Genomic DNA, 17,849 nt, shown 5'->3' with positions numbered 1-17,849 from the left:
CTTAGTCTCACAGATTCCACTCACTACCCAAGTTTCTTAGGTCAGCACCTTCCCTGTGCCCTCTGCAGTAAGGTTTTCGTACATTCGTACATTTGGAATATAGATAGGTTCTTCTGTCACAGCCTGCATTCCGTCCTGAGATCTCGACCTCCTAGAATATTTCCTTTAAATTTGCATGCATTGAGGTTCACTGTGTCATAAAGTTCTGTGAGTTATTGCAAGTTCATCATGTTATGTATCCACCATCACAGGGTCATAAAGTTACACTGCCCTAAAGCAAACCCCTGAGCTTTACCCACTCTCCAGCCTGTGCCAACCACAGATCCATTTACTGTCATCTCTAGCTCTGCCTTCTTCAAAATGTCATATAATTGGAGTCATCAATATGTAGCCTTTTCAGGGGCTTCTTTTACTTAACAATATGCTTTATTTATTTATTTATTTTTGAGAAAGAGTTTCACTCTTGTTGGCTCACTGCAACCTCCACCTCCTGGGTTCAAGTGATTCTCCTGCCTCAGCCTCCCGAGTAGCTGGGATTATAGGCATGCACCACCACGCCTGGCTAATTTTTTGTATTTTTAGTAGAGACGAGTTTTCACCATGTTGGCCAGGCTGGTCTTGAACTCCTGACCTCTAGTTAACAATATGCTTTTAAGATTTATCCATGCCACTGTGTGTTAATAGTTAATTTCTTTTTATTGCTGAATTGTATGGATGTACCACAGGTATCCATTCATCTACTGAAAGACATCTTGGTTGCTTTCACTTTTTAGTGAATATGAAGAAAGCTGCTATGAATATCCTGTGCAGGGTTTTGTGTGGATGTTAAATTTTCAAATCAGTTGGGAAAATGCCTAAGAGCGTGATTGCTGGATCTTATGGTAAGAGTATATTTAACTTTGTAAGAGACTGCTAAACTGTCTTCCAAAGTGGCTGTACCATTTTGTGTTCACATGAAAATAAAGGAGAATTCCTGTTGTTCAGTATCCTCGCCAGCAGTTGACCTGGTCAGTTGTTCTGATTGTAGCCATCCTCATACGCAGGTAGTGGTGCCTCATTGTCTTCATTAGCAATTCCTTAATGACATATGATGGTGGGCATCTTCATGTGCTGGTTTTCCACTTGTATAACCTTGTTAGTAAGGTGTCTGTTCAGATCTTTTTGCTTATTTAAAAAATTGTGTTTGTTACTGTTGAGTTTTAAAAGTCCTTTCTGTATCCTTGGTATGAGTTCTTTATCAGATAAATGATTTACAAATATTTTCTTCCAGTTTGTGGCTTATCTTTTCATTCTCTGAACAGTTTTGTCTTTCACCTTTTGTCTTTCCTTCTCTAGAGCTTCATTCCCTGTGTCTGCAAACTTGGAATCTCTGTTTTTTTGTTTTGTTTTGTTTTTTGTTTTTTGAGACAGAGTCTCACTCCTTTGCCCAGGTTGGAGTGCAGTGGTGCGATCTTGGCTCACTGCAACCTCTGCCTCCAAGGTTGAAGCGATTCTCCTGCCTCAGCCTCCCGAGTAGCTGGGATTACAGGCATGCGGCACCATGCCCGGCTAGTTTTTGTATTTTTAGTAAAGACAGAGTTTCACCATGTTGGCCAGGCTGGTCTTGAACTTCTGACCTCAGGTGATCCGCCTGCCTCGGTCTCCCAAAGTGCTGGGATTACAGGCACAAGCCACTGCACCTGGCCAGAATCTCATTCTTTAAAAACAGAAAACTATAGTGAGCCTGTATTGCTTTTGTAGTTGTAAGAAAAGGTAAAAAAAAAAAAAAAAAAAAAAAAAAGAAAGTACAAAATTAGAAAAAGAAAATGGGACCAGTGTGGCAGGGCCTCTTAGCTTATGTACTCTTAGTCTGGTAACTTAATTGGCTTAACTAGGCATAAATTCTTAATTGTTTCCATTAAATCTAGTTTTGGGGCTATTGCAGGCTTTTTAAGAGTGTGGCATGGTCATACTAAAATGCCTCATGGTGGGACTTGCGTGGAGTTACAGGGACCCGGGGTTGAGACTCTGATAACTCATTGACTAATTGTCACTGTGGGTGACACTTCAATCCCATAGGTCCAAGGAGCTCCTCTGTAAAATGCGGAGACCAAGAACTTCTTGAGGATTGTCCTAAGCATTAAATCAGATGATATATGAGGGGAAGTTTAAAAAAAGATTTTCCTCCACTTTTGCCTCTAGCTACAGATGTTTGTCACTTAACAACAGTTTATAAAATTTGCTTCTTTAATTTTCTCACTACCCAGTCTCCCAGTCTTGTACACTTACTGAAACTGTCAGCAAAAGGTACCCGCTAATCCCATTGGCCTCTCCCCTGGCTTATTTGGGGTTGTTGACTCCTCCAGCCTTCCTCATTTCCCTTCCCTCCTGCTTCCCTCAACTCCCTTCCCTGCCTTTCCTAGCTTCCTTCACTTAATGTCTCTGCTCCCCAGGTCCCAGCCTGGGGAGCTCATCCGGTCCCACTTTGGTCCCATTTTACCTGTCACCTCTGTGTTGGGGCCTCTCATTCTGGGTCAGAGCATTCGTTGTCTGCTTGCTGGTCAGCTTTGTGAGCTTGGCCCGTGGACACCTCAAATTCAGTGTGCCCCAGTCTTGGCACTCTCCCTGAGTCTGCAGCGCCCACATCCCAAAAGAGTGTTCCCCCAGGGCACAAATGCTCCACGTCCCTCTTTGCTGTAGTCGCTGTGCTCCCCTCTGTTCTGTCCCATCAGTCTCTGTATTGCTTTTCTTTCTGTGACTGTCTCTCAGACGGTCCCCAGCCTTGGAAGAGGCCCTGCTGCTTAGGGCAGTGGGCTCCTGGTTGCCAGTCTTCCTTCTGCCAACCTAGTCTCACTTTGTTGCCAGTTATCTTTTATTTTTAATTTTTATTTATTTATTTTTGTGAGATGGGGGCTTGCTTTGTCGCCCAGGCTGGAGTGCAGTGGCGCAATCTTGGCTCACTGCAACCTCTGCCTCCTATGTTCAAGTGATTCTCCTGACTCAGCCTCCCAAGTAACTAGGATTACAGGCACGGGCCACCATGCCTGGCTAATTTTTGTATTTTTAGTAGAGATGGCGTTTTGTCGTGTTGGCCAGGCTGGTCTTGAACTCCTGACCTCAAGTGATCCACCCACCTCCTGAAGTGCTGGGATTACAGGCGTGAGCCACCGCGCCCGGCCCAGTTATCTTTTAAACCATCTGATTTACCTAAGGTCTGGTGCCTCCCTTTCCAGCAGAATGAAGTCCAGAATTCCAGGTTCCTTAGCATGGCATTCAGGCTGTGGGTCCAGTGGGCCTCAGGTTTGTCCTTCTGGTCACATTCCCCACTGGAATGCAGAATTCCCTTCTGCCTCTGCGCTGTCTCACAAGATTGTCCTCTCTTGTCCATATCTTGCTGGTCTGTTGGGGCCCACCCATGCTCTCTGTCGTCTTTATTGACACTTTCTCTGGTTCCTCCAGAAGTAGTTGTTTTCATCTCTCTCCCTGATCACACTTTGCTCCTGACTTGGGGAAAGCACTTTGCACATCAGATTCCCACCCCGCTGCTGTGTGCACTCTGCTCCTGTGGCTGAAGCTGTCTTTGGCTGCCTGTCCTTGGGGCCTTCACGGATATGTGCTTGGATGCCCACCCCCCAACTGCCCAACCTGATGTTTGAATTGAATGGACTGTTCATGGCAGGGGTTGAGTTTGTTTTGTATGCTTCTATTCTAAGACAGGTTTGCTTAATTCCGTTTTTTATGGGGCCGAAGTGGGCGTATGAATAGTGAAGCAATGGCAAGTTTAAATAGTGTTTTAATATAAACATGAATACCAGACTGTAGGGTGGACATACTTAGCAGTGCAGTGGTAAAAATAATTATGTCTTGGTTCTTTTCTGTAGTCACTGATCACCAGAGAATACTGGTATCTTTTGTTTACTTGTTTTCAGTGTGTTCCTGAGAAATATATTTTCTGTTTATAGCCAAGGAAAAAAGTAAGGGCGAAGAGCTTAAGAAACTCGCTTGAAGTTACAGATACAAGTAAATCCAAGACAGGGTCTTGACTCAGGAATACAGCTTATCCAGGAAGAAGAGTGTGTCCACCACTCGCTGGGAGTTGCCTCGTGCCGCACCCTTGCACTTTCACACCTGCCATGCATGCCTGTGCTGGGTATTTTTTCTCCTACTCATGGTTTTAATTGAGGCATGATTAATGTACGGTGAAATGCACAATTTTATTTTATTTTATTTCATTTTATTTTAGAGACAGAGTCTTGCTCTGTTGCTCAGGTTGGAGTGCAGTGGCACAAACACGTCTCAGTGCAGCCTCGACCTCCAGAACTCAAGTGGTCCTCCTGCCTCAGTCTCCTGAGAAGCTGGGAGTACAGGCCCTGCCTGGCCAATTTTTTAAAAAGTTTTTTGTAGAGACAGGGTCTTGCCATGTTGCCTAGGCTAGTCTCGAACTCTTGGGCTCAAGCGATCCTGCCTTGGACTCCCAAGGCACTGGGATTATAGGTATGAGCCACTGTACCCAGCCCCACAATTTAAAGTATATAGTCAATTGGGTGTTTTTTAAACAGTGGATTGTATTTTGTTTTAACAAACACATATGCCTGTGTCACCCACTTGTCTCTCAAGATACAGGCATGCCTCTCAACTTACAGTGTTACCTTGGCCCTCTCCACAGTCACTTCTACTTGTGCTCAAATCCTTATTCTGATTTCTTTCTAAATAAACGAGTTTGCCTCATTTAGAATATCATACACATGGAATCACACCGTATATATTCTTCCATGTCTGGCTTCTTTCACTTAGCACAGTATTTTTGAGATGTAGCTATGTTGCTTGGATCAGGAATATTTTCCTGCTTTTTTGCTCAGAAGTCTGCCATTATGTGAATATACCAATGTTTGTTATCTATTTCCTGTTGACGGGTTTGGGTTGTTTCCAGTTTGTGGGTATTATGAACAAAGCTGCTGTGAACAGTATCGGACAAGTTTTTGTGTTCATATTCATATTTATTTTTCTTGGGTAAATACCTGGAAGTTCTATCTCTGAGTCACAGGGTAGGTATTTGTTTAACTTTGAGAAAGTGCCAGACTGCTTTCCAAAGTGGTGGTTGTGTTGGTTACTGTTTTAAATTTATAAAATTAATTGGAGATTTGATCTCATTGTAGGAAATCTTGTGTAGACCTGATGCTTGTGATTCACAGTCCTGAATTTTAAACCAGTTTTCGATTTTAAGGCATTGCTAAGATAAGCTCATTGGCAAACAGTTCAAAATATTACTAAGCATTTCAAGTTTCTGGCTGGTGCATAGATATTTGAATAAAGTTACTATATATAAATACTGCATTTAGGCTGGTGCGGTGGCTCACGCCTCTAATCCCAGAACTTTGGGAGGCTGAGGCGGGTGGATCACCTGAGGTCAGGAATTTGAGACCAGCCTGGCCAACATGGTGAAACCCCATCTCTACTAAAAATACAAAAAATTAGCCGGGAGTGGTGATGTGCACCTGTAATCCCAGCTACTTGGGAGGCTGAGGCAGGAGAATTGCTTGAACCCGGGAGGTGGAGGTTGCAGTGAGCCAAGATCACGCCACTGCACTCCAGTCTGCGCAAAGGAGTGAGACTCCGTCTCAAAAAAAAAAAAAAAAAAGATTCAGAAGGGACTGAAAACTGGAGCTCTGTTGGGGAACCAGTGCTGTGTCAGTGTTTGTCTAGGGCCTGAGCAGCAGATTGAGGGAGAAGCAACCCTTGAGGGATCTTGTAGTGGGTGCGATGGGTGCAGGGACCTCCACAGAGCTGGCCCAGGTGGAGATGTGGCACACTGGGGCAGGAGACAGCGAGCCATCTCGGGTTATTGGGAAGCACCCCAGAATGTGTTTTCAGAAACTAGTCAGGGCTCTTGGTTTCAGACAACAGACAGCAGCTGAGGGTTGACTCAGGCAGAAAAAGCACTGTCGTGGAAGCATCTCAGCTACAGATGGAGCGGAGGAGCCAGGCAGCCGGCGCTGAAGCCAGAGTGAAACCTACCACAAGGAGATCTGCTTTGCCCTTTTCTCCCGGGTACCCCTTTGCTCAACCTCTGTTATTTGGAAGGTGGACCTCCTGACCTGATCCTCTAATTTTATTTTACATTCTCTCCTCAGGGTTTTCTCTCTGTCCTCTAGCTCTCCTCTGGGACATTTCTACTCTTTTGTCTAATTCTGTTTAAGAAAATTTAGAATCTATAGACTGTTGTGTTTTCGTTGTTGAATAACCAGGAAGTTCTTAAACCGTTCCTCTTTTTGTTTCAGAGAACTAATCTCTTCTCTTATTTTGAATAATATGAATTACACTTGTGCCTTGTGGACATTTTCTTCTCTGTGCATCGTGCGTGTTCTGGATTCTTACCCCTCATTTCTGTTTTGTGCTGTTTCATGAGCCATGTTTCGACTGACTTTTTTTTTTTTTTTTTTGAGACAGAGTCTCGCTCTGTCGCCCAGGCTGGAGTGCAGTGGCGCGATCTTGGCTCACTGCAACCTCCGCCTCGCGGGTTCAAGCAAATCTCTGCCACAGCCTCCCAAGTAGCTGGGGTTACAAGCGCCTACCACCACGCCCAGCTAATTTTTGTATCTTTAGTAGAAACGGGGTTTCACCATCTTGGCCAGGCTGGTCTTGAACTTCTGACGTTGTAATCCACCCGCATCAGCCTCCCAAAGTGCTGGGATTACAGGCGTGAGCCACTGCACCCGGCCTGGACTTTCTTTTTTTTTTTTTTTTTTTTTTTTTTTTTGAGACGGAGTCTCGCTCTGTCGCCCAGGCTGGAGTGCAGTGGTGGGATCTCAGCTCACTGCAAGCTCCGCCTCCCGGGTTCACGCCATTCTCCTGCCTCAGCCTCCAGAGTAGCTGGGACTACAGGCGCCCGCCACCTCGCCCGGCTAGTTTTTTGTATTTTTTAGTAGAGACGGGGTTTCACCGGGTTAGCCAGGATGGTCTCGATCTCCTGACCTTGTGATCCGCCCGTCTCGGCCTCCCAAAGTGCTGGGATTACAGGCTTGAGCCACCGCGCCCGGCCTTCTTTTTTTTTTTTTTAATGGAGCTATGAGAAGCACTTGGAACCTCTCTGTCCGTGGTGGGGGGGGTTCCCTGTGGCCCTCGACTTTGGGAGGTCTGACAGTGAATCTGACCTGTTTCTTGGGTTTTCCCTACATCGCAGAGTCTTTAGACTTTTTTCTTGGGTCCTGTTAGTGCTAGAGAGGATTCCTTGACCCTCCCACCTGTCAGGGTTCGGGGAACCACGTGGGAGTCTCTGCTCTCATTGTATGGCCCTCACTGGGTTCCAGTGTCTTCCTTCATCTCCTCGCCCCTCCCACAGCAGGGCCTGCTGTTCCAGTCCGCCCCTCCTGCCACATGGGCTCTGTCTCTCTGTTCTGTGATTCCTTTAATGTGGCCAGTAAATCAGCTTATCTACAGTAGAGGTGCAGGCTAGCCAGATTTGGTCTGCCCTAGGGGATTTTTCTGGAGGGATTTTAGCTTATAGATCTGTATTTAATGCTGGGGCTAAAAGAGTAGGAGGGTAAATGGAAATATTTAAAATAAATTATTTGGTTTCCAGGATTGTGAATTTACCTAGTAATCAAAACTTAGAAGAGCAATGATTTCATACTTAAGGATAGTTGTGAGTGACAGAACTTGATGCGTCAAATGTTACGTTGCTTATATACACTCCAAAAATCATACCCTAAGAAATATGATACAACGTTTGTCATAAATCACTTTTTCTAATCAGATTTTATTCTCTTTCAGATCCGATCACATAGGACAGTATGCACCTTAAGATCCTGAAGAAAAGGCACAAAATGTTCAAGTGATGTTCAGAAATAATTTGTGAGGTAAGAGTATGATTATTTAGGGTCTAATCACTTTCCTTTCTCCCAGCTGACACTTGTATATTACTAAAAAGGTAACCTGTGCATGTGGCAAAGCAGAGGCGTGGTGCAAAGGCCGACAGACCTGCCTTCCTTTTCAGCCACGGCCTTCCTGTCCTAAAAGGAGGGTGTGTCTGTGGAGGGGACTCCATGAATTGAATTGATGAGTTCTTGGCCAGTATTACAAGATGAGGGGAATACCCCGCTTTACACCTGAAATGGAAAGGGTTTTTTTTTTTTTTCTTTTGTTTTGGTTTTTTTTTGAGATGGAGTCTCGCTCTGTCACCCAGGCTGGAGTGCAGTGGCGTGATCTTGGCTCACTACGACCTCTGCCTCCCAGGTTCAAGCGATTCTCCTGCCTCAGCTTCCCTAGTAGCTGGGATTACAGGCACCCACCGTCATGCCCGGCTAATTTTTGTATTTTTGGTAGAGATGGGGTTTCACTGTGTTGGCCAGGCTGGTCTTGAACTCCTGACCTCCAGTGATCCAACCGCCTCAGCCTCCCAAAGTGCTGAGATTACAGGCTTGAGCCACTGTGCCCGGCCTGAAATGAAAAGTTTTTGCTTGTGTGGTTGTCCCTTTAAATATGGAGATTTGTAGTGTTGCTTTTGGTGTTCTGGGAAATGGCTTTGTTTAATGTGCTGATAAAGAGCTTAGGTTCAGGAGTGTTGAGAAAATCCCATTAAATCGGCCCTTGGAGTAGAAAAGTGGTGCTGGGACATCTGTGTGACAGTGCCCAGTGTTTTCAGGGTTCCCTCAGAAACTGTCTTGAGTATGAAGTCAACAGCGGTTTTGGAATTCAGTGCAGAATAAGGCTGTGCCCTTACTCCTAAGGAGTGTGTGCATTTTAATACCGCATCTCAAATGGCTGTGCTGTTTGCTGTTAGATTAGGGTTCCACGTAAAGGAATGATTTCTTCATTTCTTCCCCTCCCTTCCTGTTGCATTACTCAAGTGTAAATACAGTGACTCAGAGATGCGAGTGCACTTTGTTACTGAGAGCTGTATTTGTCCAGCCTAACCTTGCGATATTTGTTTGTTGCTTTCTTGAAAATAAAGGGATTTTTGGATCTTATGTTATTTTCCTGTTGACTTCTAACGGATCTTATAGATAGGGCACTAAAGCCCTCAAGTGTTATACGTCACCCTAATATGTGCTTATGGGAACGTCCTGCCATGGCCAGTGTTCGGTGTCTGTGGGCGCTCTCCTTACACAGCGGTGCCTGCCCATCCGCACCCCCAGGTCAGACATGGAGCCACAGCAGCATCTTGCACTCCATGGAGGTCTCACTACGACCTGAACTGGGAAGGCAGAGCTGAGCTGGCTCAGGTGTCACATGTCTGCCTTTAGAAGACTTTCAAGGGGCCCTGCTTTCTGGAGAGAGCTCAGACTGCCCAAACATTGCGCTCTGACAAAAGTATAGCTTGTTTTACTGCCTGGCAAGCACCCTTCCTTTTCTGATGGAATGTGTCCTATTAGAGAAGTCAACATAAAGCAAAACGGTTCTGGTCAGAGGAATTTTTCAGCTTACGGCCTTGATGTACCCAGGCCCACAGATATGATTCACCAAGAAACTTAGATGGAAATCAGCAGGAGGTGATTGGAATCTGAGAGAGGGACTGCTTGCTTTTTGTTGCGTCTGCCTTTTAGCAAACATGCCCTTGCTGTGCGCCAGACAGCATGCAAGGCACAAGGGGAACAGAGCGGGAGGAGACCCAGACCGCCCTGGAGGGGCTGACATCAGGCAGGGAGGTGGAACCTGCAAGAGCTCTTGGGTAGCAAGTGGTAAGTACCCGGGAGGGAGAGCTGGTGAGCGTGCCCAGGGCTTCAGCAGAGGCAGAGAAACTTCCAGGTACTTTCTCAGCCCCCTGACAGTCAGGCTTTTACTAGTGGTGCAGGCAGAAGCAGTTTCAGCCTTCATGTCCAGATGGTCACATCTGATGTCTAGAGACCCCTTCACAAATTGCTCCTCAGAAGAAAGAGAACTCCCTTTTCAGGGTGGCTTGCCTAGAAGAGAGAAAAGTTAGGCTCTGCAGGTGAATGGGGTTTATGTAGAGGAAATGGGCGCTGCAAAGGTGTTTGCAGGGGATGTTGAGCAGACAGATCCGGAAGACGTCGGTTCAGAAAATGCTGAAGGAATGGCTGGCTAAGGGGTCCATCCAAATTCGTTTGATCTCTAGTTTCTTCTATTTCACTTAAATGCTTATTTAAAAAAATTTTTTAAATTAAAACAATTTTTTTGACACTGGATCTTACTCTGTTGACCAGGCTGGAATGCAGTGGTGGGATCGTGGCTCTCTGTAGCCTCAACCTGCCAGGCTCAAGCGATCCTGCCACCTCAGTCTCCTACACATCTAGGGGTACAGGTGCGTGCCACCACACCTGACTAATGAAAAAAAAAAATTTTTTTTATAGAGATTGGGTCTTCACATGTTGCTCAGGCCAGTCTCAAACTCCTGGGCTCAAGAGATCCTCCCACTTTGGCCTCCCAAAGTGCTGAGATGACAGGTGTAAGCCACCACACTTGGCCTTAAGCATTTATTTATTTATTTTTATTTTTTGAGACAGGGTCTCTCTGCCACCCTGGCTGGAGTGCAGTGGCATGATCATGGCTCATTGCAGCCTCAACCTCCCAGGCTCAAGCAGTCTTCCCACCTTCCTAGTAGGTGGGACTACAGCGCAAGCCACCATGCCTGGCTAATTTTTATTTTCTGTAGAGATGAGGTCTTACTCTGGTGCCCAGGCTGATCTCAAACTCCTGGGCTCAAATGATCCTTCTGCCTCAGTCTCCCAAAGTGCTGGGGTTACAGATGTGAGCCACTGCACCCAGCCTTAAACATTTTTTAAAGCTGCTTTTATCTGATTGAAAAATAGGGCTATTTTACTGACTTTGGAAAACAATTTCATTTTGCTCTGGTACCAGTCAGCATTTTTGTATCGAGAGGAAATTTTGTAAAGTATTTGGCGAATGAACCCTCACCACATGTTCATTCGGCAAATGTTTTCATAATTGCTGTGTTCCAGTTGCGTTTAAGAAAAGAAAAAGTCACACCCAGATTTGAAAAACAGCACCCAGTGCTGTTACTCAGTTGTAGTGGCCTGACCTCTGAGAACATTCTTATTACTCTCCTTTATTCGCATTTCAGAAGCCACGGTTTCTGCACTCTGCCTGCTTAAAGCATGAGGAGTGCTCCTGCTCTGAGAAAGTGCCAGGGTCAGTTCGTTAAAATATTTGTCAGTGTTTTCTCCCCATGGGAAAGCTAAGGTGAAATTGACTGTCTCTTCCTTTCCCTGGCTCTTTATCTGTGATATTACAGCTCTCAGAGCAAACACCGATAAGAGAAGGGTGTGCAATCGAAGAAGCAGTCAAAATAGTTACCAGGAAAAGTGCACTTTTTTCTTTTTCTTCCTGGAGAGGGAGTCTTGCTCTGTCACTAGGCTAGAGTGCAGTGGTGCAATCTCAGCTCACTGCAACCTCCACCCGCCTGGGTTCAAGCGATTCTTCTGCCTCAGCCTCCCGAGTAGCTGGGATTACAGGCGCCTGCCACTGTGCCCGACTAATTTTTGTATTTTTAGTAGAGACAGGGTTTCACCATCTTGGCCATGCTGGTCTTGAACTTGTAACCTTGTGATCCACCCGCCTTGGCGTCCGAAAGTGCTGGGGTTACAGGTGTGAGCCACTGCACCTGGCCCACTTTTTTCTTTCTTTATTTTTTTTTTCTTTATTTTTTTTTTTGAGACTGAGTCTCGCTCTTTTGCCCAGGCTGGAGTGCAGTGGCGTGATCTCGGCTCACTGCAGCCTCTGCCTCCCGGGTTCAAGCGATTCTCCCGCCTCAGCCTCCTGAGTAGCTGGGATTACAGGCGCGTGACACCACACCCGGCTAGTTTTTGTATTTTTAGTAGAGACGGGGTTTCACCATGTTGGGCAGGCTGGTCTCAAACTCCTGACCCGAAGTGATCCACCTGCCTCAGCCTCCCAAAATGCTGGGCTTACAGGCATGAGCCACTGTGCCTGTTCCCACTTTTCTCTTTAGTTTTTTAGATCTTGTATGTTCTTAGAAATCAGATGCTATGGGGAATAGGTTAGAAGTGTCAAAAGGATGGCTTGCAAAAGAATGGATTAATAAATGAAGGAAAGGCTGGGCATGGTGGCTCTTATCTGTAATCCCAGGACTCTGGAAGGCTGAGGCAGGAAGATTGAGCCCAGGAGTTCCAGAGCAGCCCAGGCAACATAGTGAGACCTCGTCTGTGAGCTGTGATTGTGGCACTGCACTCCAGCTTGGGCAACAGAGGGAGACTGTGTTCCCAAAAATAACAAAAACAGGAAACTTTTAGAAGATTAAAATAGAGGCTGGGTGCGGTGGCTCACGCCTGTAATCCCAGCAATTTGGGAGGCTGAGGTGGGTAGATCACCTGAGGTCAGGAGTTTGAGACCAGCCTGGCCAATATGGTGAAACTCCATCTCTACTAAAAATACAAAAAAATTAGCCGGGCGTGGTGGCAGGCGCCTGTGATCCCAGCTACTCAGGAGGCTGAGGCAGGAGAATCACTTGAACCCGGGAGATGGAGGTTGCAGTGAGCCAAGATCGCGCCACTGCACTCCAGCCTGGGCAACAGAATGAGACTCGGTTTCAAAAAAAAAAAAAAAAAAGATTAAAATAGAGATGAAGGGCATTCTAGAAGCAGGATAGAGTGTCAAGGAACAGAGATATAAAAATGGGAGCCTGCTCCAAAAACATCACAGAGAAGTGAGGATAAACTGAGAATCAAATTGAGAAGAAACAGGTAAGACCGATGAGGTCAGTGTGTATGAGGCGGTGTAAAGATGAATAGAGAACCAGTGACTTACTTGTCGTTCTTTCATCGTGCTGTTTGCTAAAGTCTGTGCTGGGTGCCTGCTTGGGAGCACTGAGGCGAGCTGCTGAGCAGAGGAGGGACAGGTGGGGCTGGGGAGCGAGTGCAGCAGTGATACAGCAGAGCTCCTCTCCACCCTGCCGGGGAACCTGGTGCTGGGACTTCGCGTCTAGCTTGTGCTTTCCATAATCTTTGTGGCCACGGCTGGCATGTTTTGTTGTATGTAGGCATAACCTGTACTGTGGGACTCACTGTGTTGTAGTAAAGCAATCAATAAAGTCAGAGATTTAAAAATTTAGATCTTATTATGTTCTTCTTTCCCACTGTGTGTATTTAGACTAACTTTATGAAATGGCCAAGGACCAACCATAACACATCATATTTAAGGTATAGCTTGTGAGCTTTTCGAGCCTCACCAGCTCTGTGTCGTCCCCCTCCCCAGGGTGCGTCAGGGAAATCATGCAGCCATCAGGACACAGGCTCCGGGACGTCGAGCATCATCCTCTCCTGGCTGAAAATGACAACTATGACTCTTCATCCTCCTCCTCCTCCGAGGCTGACGTGGCTGACCGGGTCTGGTTCATCCGTGATGGCTGTGGCATGATCTGTGCTGTCATGACGTGGCTTCTGGTTGCCTATGCAGACTTCGTGGTGACTTTCGTCATGCTGCTGCCTTCCAAAGACTTCTGGTACTCTGTGGTCAATGGGGTCATCTTTAACTGCTTGGCCGTGCTTGCCCTGTCGTCCCACCTGAGAACCATGCTCACCGACCCTGTGAGTACTGGCTGCCTCGCTGGGTGGCTCTCTTGTGTCTGGTCTAGTGTCACACACAGACCATGTGGTGAATGACCTCAGGTTTTTATTAATTCCTGGACACAAGCTTCTAGCCTTTTCCATGTCATAACTGGAGAAGAAACATTGCTTAAATAGTAGTGATATCATGGTATGCTGATGGAATGTATTAGCCCATTGTGCTAATTTTTTTCTTTTCTTTCTTTTTTTTTTTCTTCTTCTTTGAGACGGAGTCTCGCTCTATTGCCCAGGCTGGAGTGCAGTGGTGTAACTATGGCTCACTGCAACCTCTGCCTCCCAGGTTCAATTGAGTCTTGTGCCTCAGCCTCCTGAGTAGCTGGGATTACAGACAAGCACAACCACACCCAGTGCTAAATTTATTTATTTATTTATTTTGGAGATGGCATTTCGCTCTGTCTCCCAGCCTGGAGTACAGTGATACAATCTCGGCTCACTACAACCTCTGCCTCCTGGTTTCAAGCGATTCTCCTACCTCAGCTTCCTCAGTAGCTGGGATCACAGGTGCGCACCACCATGCCCGGCTAATTTTTTTGTATTTTTAGTAGAGACAGGGTTTCACCATGTTTGCCAGGCTGGTCTCAAACTCCTGACACCTCAGGTGATCCACCCGCCTCCGTCTCCCAGAGTGCTGGGATTACACGCGTGAGCCACCACACCCGGCCTGTGTTAGGTAATTTCTAAAATGCCTTCTAGTTTAAATATTTTGTTTTTCCCAAGGACAGACTGAAAGCTGGGAAGCCTGGGTTCTAGATGTCACCACTTTACCAGTCTTTTCAGTTGTCATTTGACTGTAAGCAACTATGTGAACTTCACTGAGCTAGAAAGTTAGATATTTTTCCTAAGTTCTTTCTAGCTCTGTAGTTCTCTCGTTGTCATGTCTCAGCTAAATCCTGAAGCAAACGTTGTGTTCAACCAGCTGGTAAAAGGTAAAGGCTCAACCTGCCTGAAAAGCAGGGAGGAAGGATTCCATAATTAGCAGTGTGCTCAGGTGTGGCTGACCTGTTGGAGGAAGCAGTGCACAGGGACAGATTGACATGGGTGTGGAACAAGAAAGATGGACTGAGCTCATTTTGGGAGCAGATTCCCTTTAGGCTGAGAATAAACATAGGCCAGACCTAGCACAGTGAAATACACCCAGTTCCTGACGTCTTGCAGGCCACCAGGTTCAGCTTACACCTGGGCTTTGAGGCTGTTCCTGAGTTTTGAGACATCCTTCAATCAGGGAACAGCATTCGGGCCGATTGTACAGATCTTTGCAGCTCAGCCATCCGTCACCTGTAGTCAGTGAGTTCCAGGCTCCCCGCAGAGCTGGGAGGAGACGCCCAGCAGCTGCAGGCGTGCGAGGCCAGGTATAACAGTCAGTAGATTTTCATTTGAAAAAAGTTCTTTCCACTGCTTTAAAACCGTAGTTTTAAACCATGATATAGGGACTCCCCATTTGTCAATGTAAAATCTACTGGGCTATCATCTATTTCTAAGCTTTCTCTAAAGAAGGTACCCAGAAGTTAATAAAATTAGGACTTTTTTTTTTTTTTTTTTTTTTGAGATGGAGTTTCGCTCTTATTGTCCAGGCTGGAGTGCAATGAACGATCTTGGCTCACTACAACCTCTGCCTCCTGGGTTCAAGCTGTTCTCCTGCCTCAGACCCCTGAGTAGCTAGGATTACAGGCATGTACCACCATGTCCGGCTAATTTTGTATATTTAGTAGAGACAGGTTTCATCATGTTGGTCAGGCTGGTCTTGAACTCCTGACCTCAGGTGGTCCACCCACCTCAGCCTCCCAAAGTGCTGAGATTACAAGCGTGAGCCATCATGCCTGATGAGGACTCTTTTTTGAGGATAAACTGCAACCGATGAGCTCACAGAATGTGGTCTACATGTGGCTTTATCTGTCTTTGCTTTATCTGAATTATTCAGGGTTTGGATGTACATTGTTTACTTTCTTCTGTTTTACTAGGAGAGGTCGTGGGCAGCTGTCCTGGGAGTGGAACAGTATTACAGGCCCAACCCAGTGGGCAGCTGGGGGGTGGTACCTTGGGGACAAACTTGGAAGCAAAGTCTGCCAGTGGCTTTGTAGCCTGATCTGACGGTGGAGTCTTTGACCGTTACCGAGTCTCTTCTCTGACGGGTTTGTGCCTTCAGAGAATTAAAGGCGGTGTCATCATTTCCTTTTACGCAGCAAGTCTCCCTCTAGGAGCCAGACCCCGCTCCTGATCCCTGTGGGTCTCTGCCCTCTCCTTCCTTGGCTGCAGCAAAACTCCTTGCTTGTTGCCCAAGCAAAGTGCCCAGGCACTTTGACTAAGGAGAGGGCCAGCTACAGGGCCAGGTCCAGCTCAGCGATTTTTTACTGGAATATTGCCTTGTAGGAAAAATCCAGTGACTTCTGACCATCTGCCCACACAGTGAAAACTGGGCTGGACCCAACCCTTGTGGGCAGTTGTGGTGAGGGAACCGAGTCTGTGCAAAGCCTCCTGCTTGTGAGTGTGGGGTGGGATACGGGGGAGGGTCAGCCTGGCTGGGACTCCTCAGCAGTTTGCCCCTTTCTCCTCTGCACTTGGACTCTACAGCTACTCAGCAGTCCAGCTCCTGCTCCTGGGGAAAAGGCCCCAGAAGCCTGGAGAACTGGAGGCAGCCAGGAAGTCGGGGTAGAAGGTGTGTGCAAGGGCATGCTGCCGCCCTGGTGGGCAGATTTCTTTTGCTTGTCGTATTACTGCAGAGAATGTTGAATGGAACATTCTGAGGGAGAAGTTGGAGATCTTGGATGTCAGGGGTGTTTTGATTGAGATTTAATTCATATAGCACTAAATCCATCCTTGTGTCTAGTCTGTGGTGTTTAGTGCATCCACAGAGTGTCCAACCATCACCTAGTCGGTTTTAGGACATTTTTTATCACCTCAGAAAGGAACCCCACACCCCTTAGCCATCACTTCCCAGCCCCCTCCCCTGCCAATGCCCTCTGCCCCTGGCAACCACTCATCTGCTGTCTCTGTGGAATTTGCCTGTTCAGGGACTTTCATAGTCATCTCATCTGTAACCTTTTGTGCCTGGCTTTCACTAGGCATTGTGTTTTCAGGGTCCGTCATGCTGTGGCATGATCAGTGCTTCGTTTGGTTTAGGGCTGAATAATATTCCATGCTTTGGCCGGACCTGTCTCGCTTATAACCGTCGTTAGTTGATGGGCATTTGGGCAAGTTCCGCTTTTTGGCTGTTACGAATCATGCTGCTCTGAACAGCCATGTGTAAGTTTTTGTGTGGATGCATGTTTCATTTCTCTTGGGTATATACCTAGGAGTGGAGTCGCTGGGACATATGGTGACTCTATGTTTAACTTTTTGTGGAACTGCCAAGTATTCTCTAAAGTGTCTGGGGGAAAAAAGAAAAAGGGGGAAAAAAATTGTGGGGAAGGGAATGAAAAAAAAAAAAAACCCAAACACCGAAGCGTCCACACCGTTTTACATTCCCACCTGCAGTGTGTCCACGTCTTCAACACATTATTGCCCTTCTTTTGTGATGCCGTATCTGTCTTTGCTGTGTATCTCCCTAATGACCAACGATGTTGAGCATCATTTCATGTGCTTGTTGGTCATTTGTGTGTCTTCTTTGGAGGAATGTCTGCTTGAGTCCTTTGTCTATTTGGATGTCACTGTTTAACTCATGTCACATATTAGGACTCTGGTGACAAGTGACAGAAACCGCCAGGAGTCACTGTAAATGAAACCAAGGAAGGGGGAGTATGCAGAGCCCCAGGGCAAGGATGCCTTTGGCTGCTGGCAGGCTGTGGAGTGGAAGGTGGACAGAGGGGAGAGGCTGGCAGCTGCCCTCAGGCTTTGTCTGAGTCGTGGCTTTCCTGCTGCCCAGGGAAGAAGGGCAGTCCCCAGAGCAGGTGGAGTGGCAGTCACTGATGTCTAGGCTCTACTGTTCTGAAGGGGAGAGTGGGCATGGCCCAGGAGGGTCAAGTGTCATCTCTGTCTTCCCAGTGGGGAGTTGATTTCTTCTGTCCACAGATCATGTCTTTACCCTACCACGGTCCAGTCCAGGCTGAACTAGAACCATCACATCACCTCTGAACTGAACAGTTAAGGGGTTGGGGCAGATACCCCAGTGGGACTTCATGTCATTTTTCTAAACCAATAGGACCAATCCTTGCTGGGATTGGCCTGGGTTTGTATTGTCACTTGAGGAAAGTCACTGGTGCTTTGAGTGGGGCGTGGAGGGGAAGATGGGGTCGGAGGCCTGCTGATAGAGCAATGAACCCTGCTGTGGAAGGATGCGACTTTGATCCCAAGCTTCACTTTAGAATCATGAGAGGG

The 17,849-nt window shown here is 46.7% G+C and overlaps 1 protein-coding gene across 1 annotated transcript in view; it reads left to right on the top strand.

Moving 5' to 3' along the window:
- ZDHHC7 (zinc finger DHHC-type containing 7) overlaps positions 1 to 17,849 on the top strand; it is a 40,228-nt gene that overhangs the window by 10,485 nt on the left and 11,894 nt on the right. The window contains exons 2-3 of the mRNA XM_025371092.1: positions 7,750 to 7,835; positions 13,168 to 13,499. Coding sequence (XP_025226877.1) covers positions 13,185 to 13,499 — 315 coding nt within the window. The 5' untranslated portion in view covers positions 7,750 to 7,835; positions 13,168 to 13,184. The remainder of the gene's footprint in view (positions 1 to 7,749; positions 7,836 to 13,167; positions 13,500 to 17,849) is intronic.

Source organism: Theropithecus gelada, chromosome 20 (assembly GCF_003255815.1).
Source record: "Theropithecus gelada isolate Dixy chromosome 20, Tgel_1.0, whole genome shotgun sequence".
In the NCBI taxonomy this organism is placed as follows: Eukaryota; Metazoa; Chordata; class Mammalia; order Primates; family Cercopithecidae; genus Theropithecus; species Theropithecus gelada.
The sequence above is the reverse complement of the archived record's forward strand: the minus strand, read 5'-3'. Positions and strand labels throughout refer to the sequence as shown.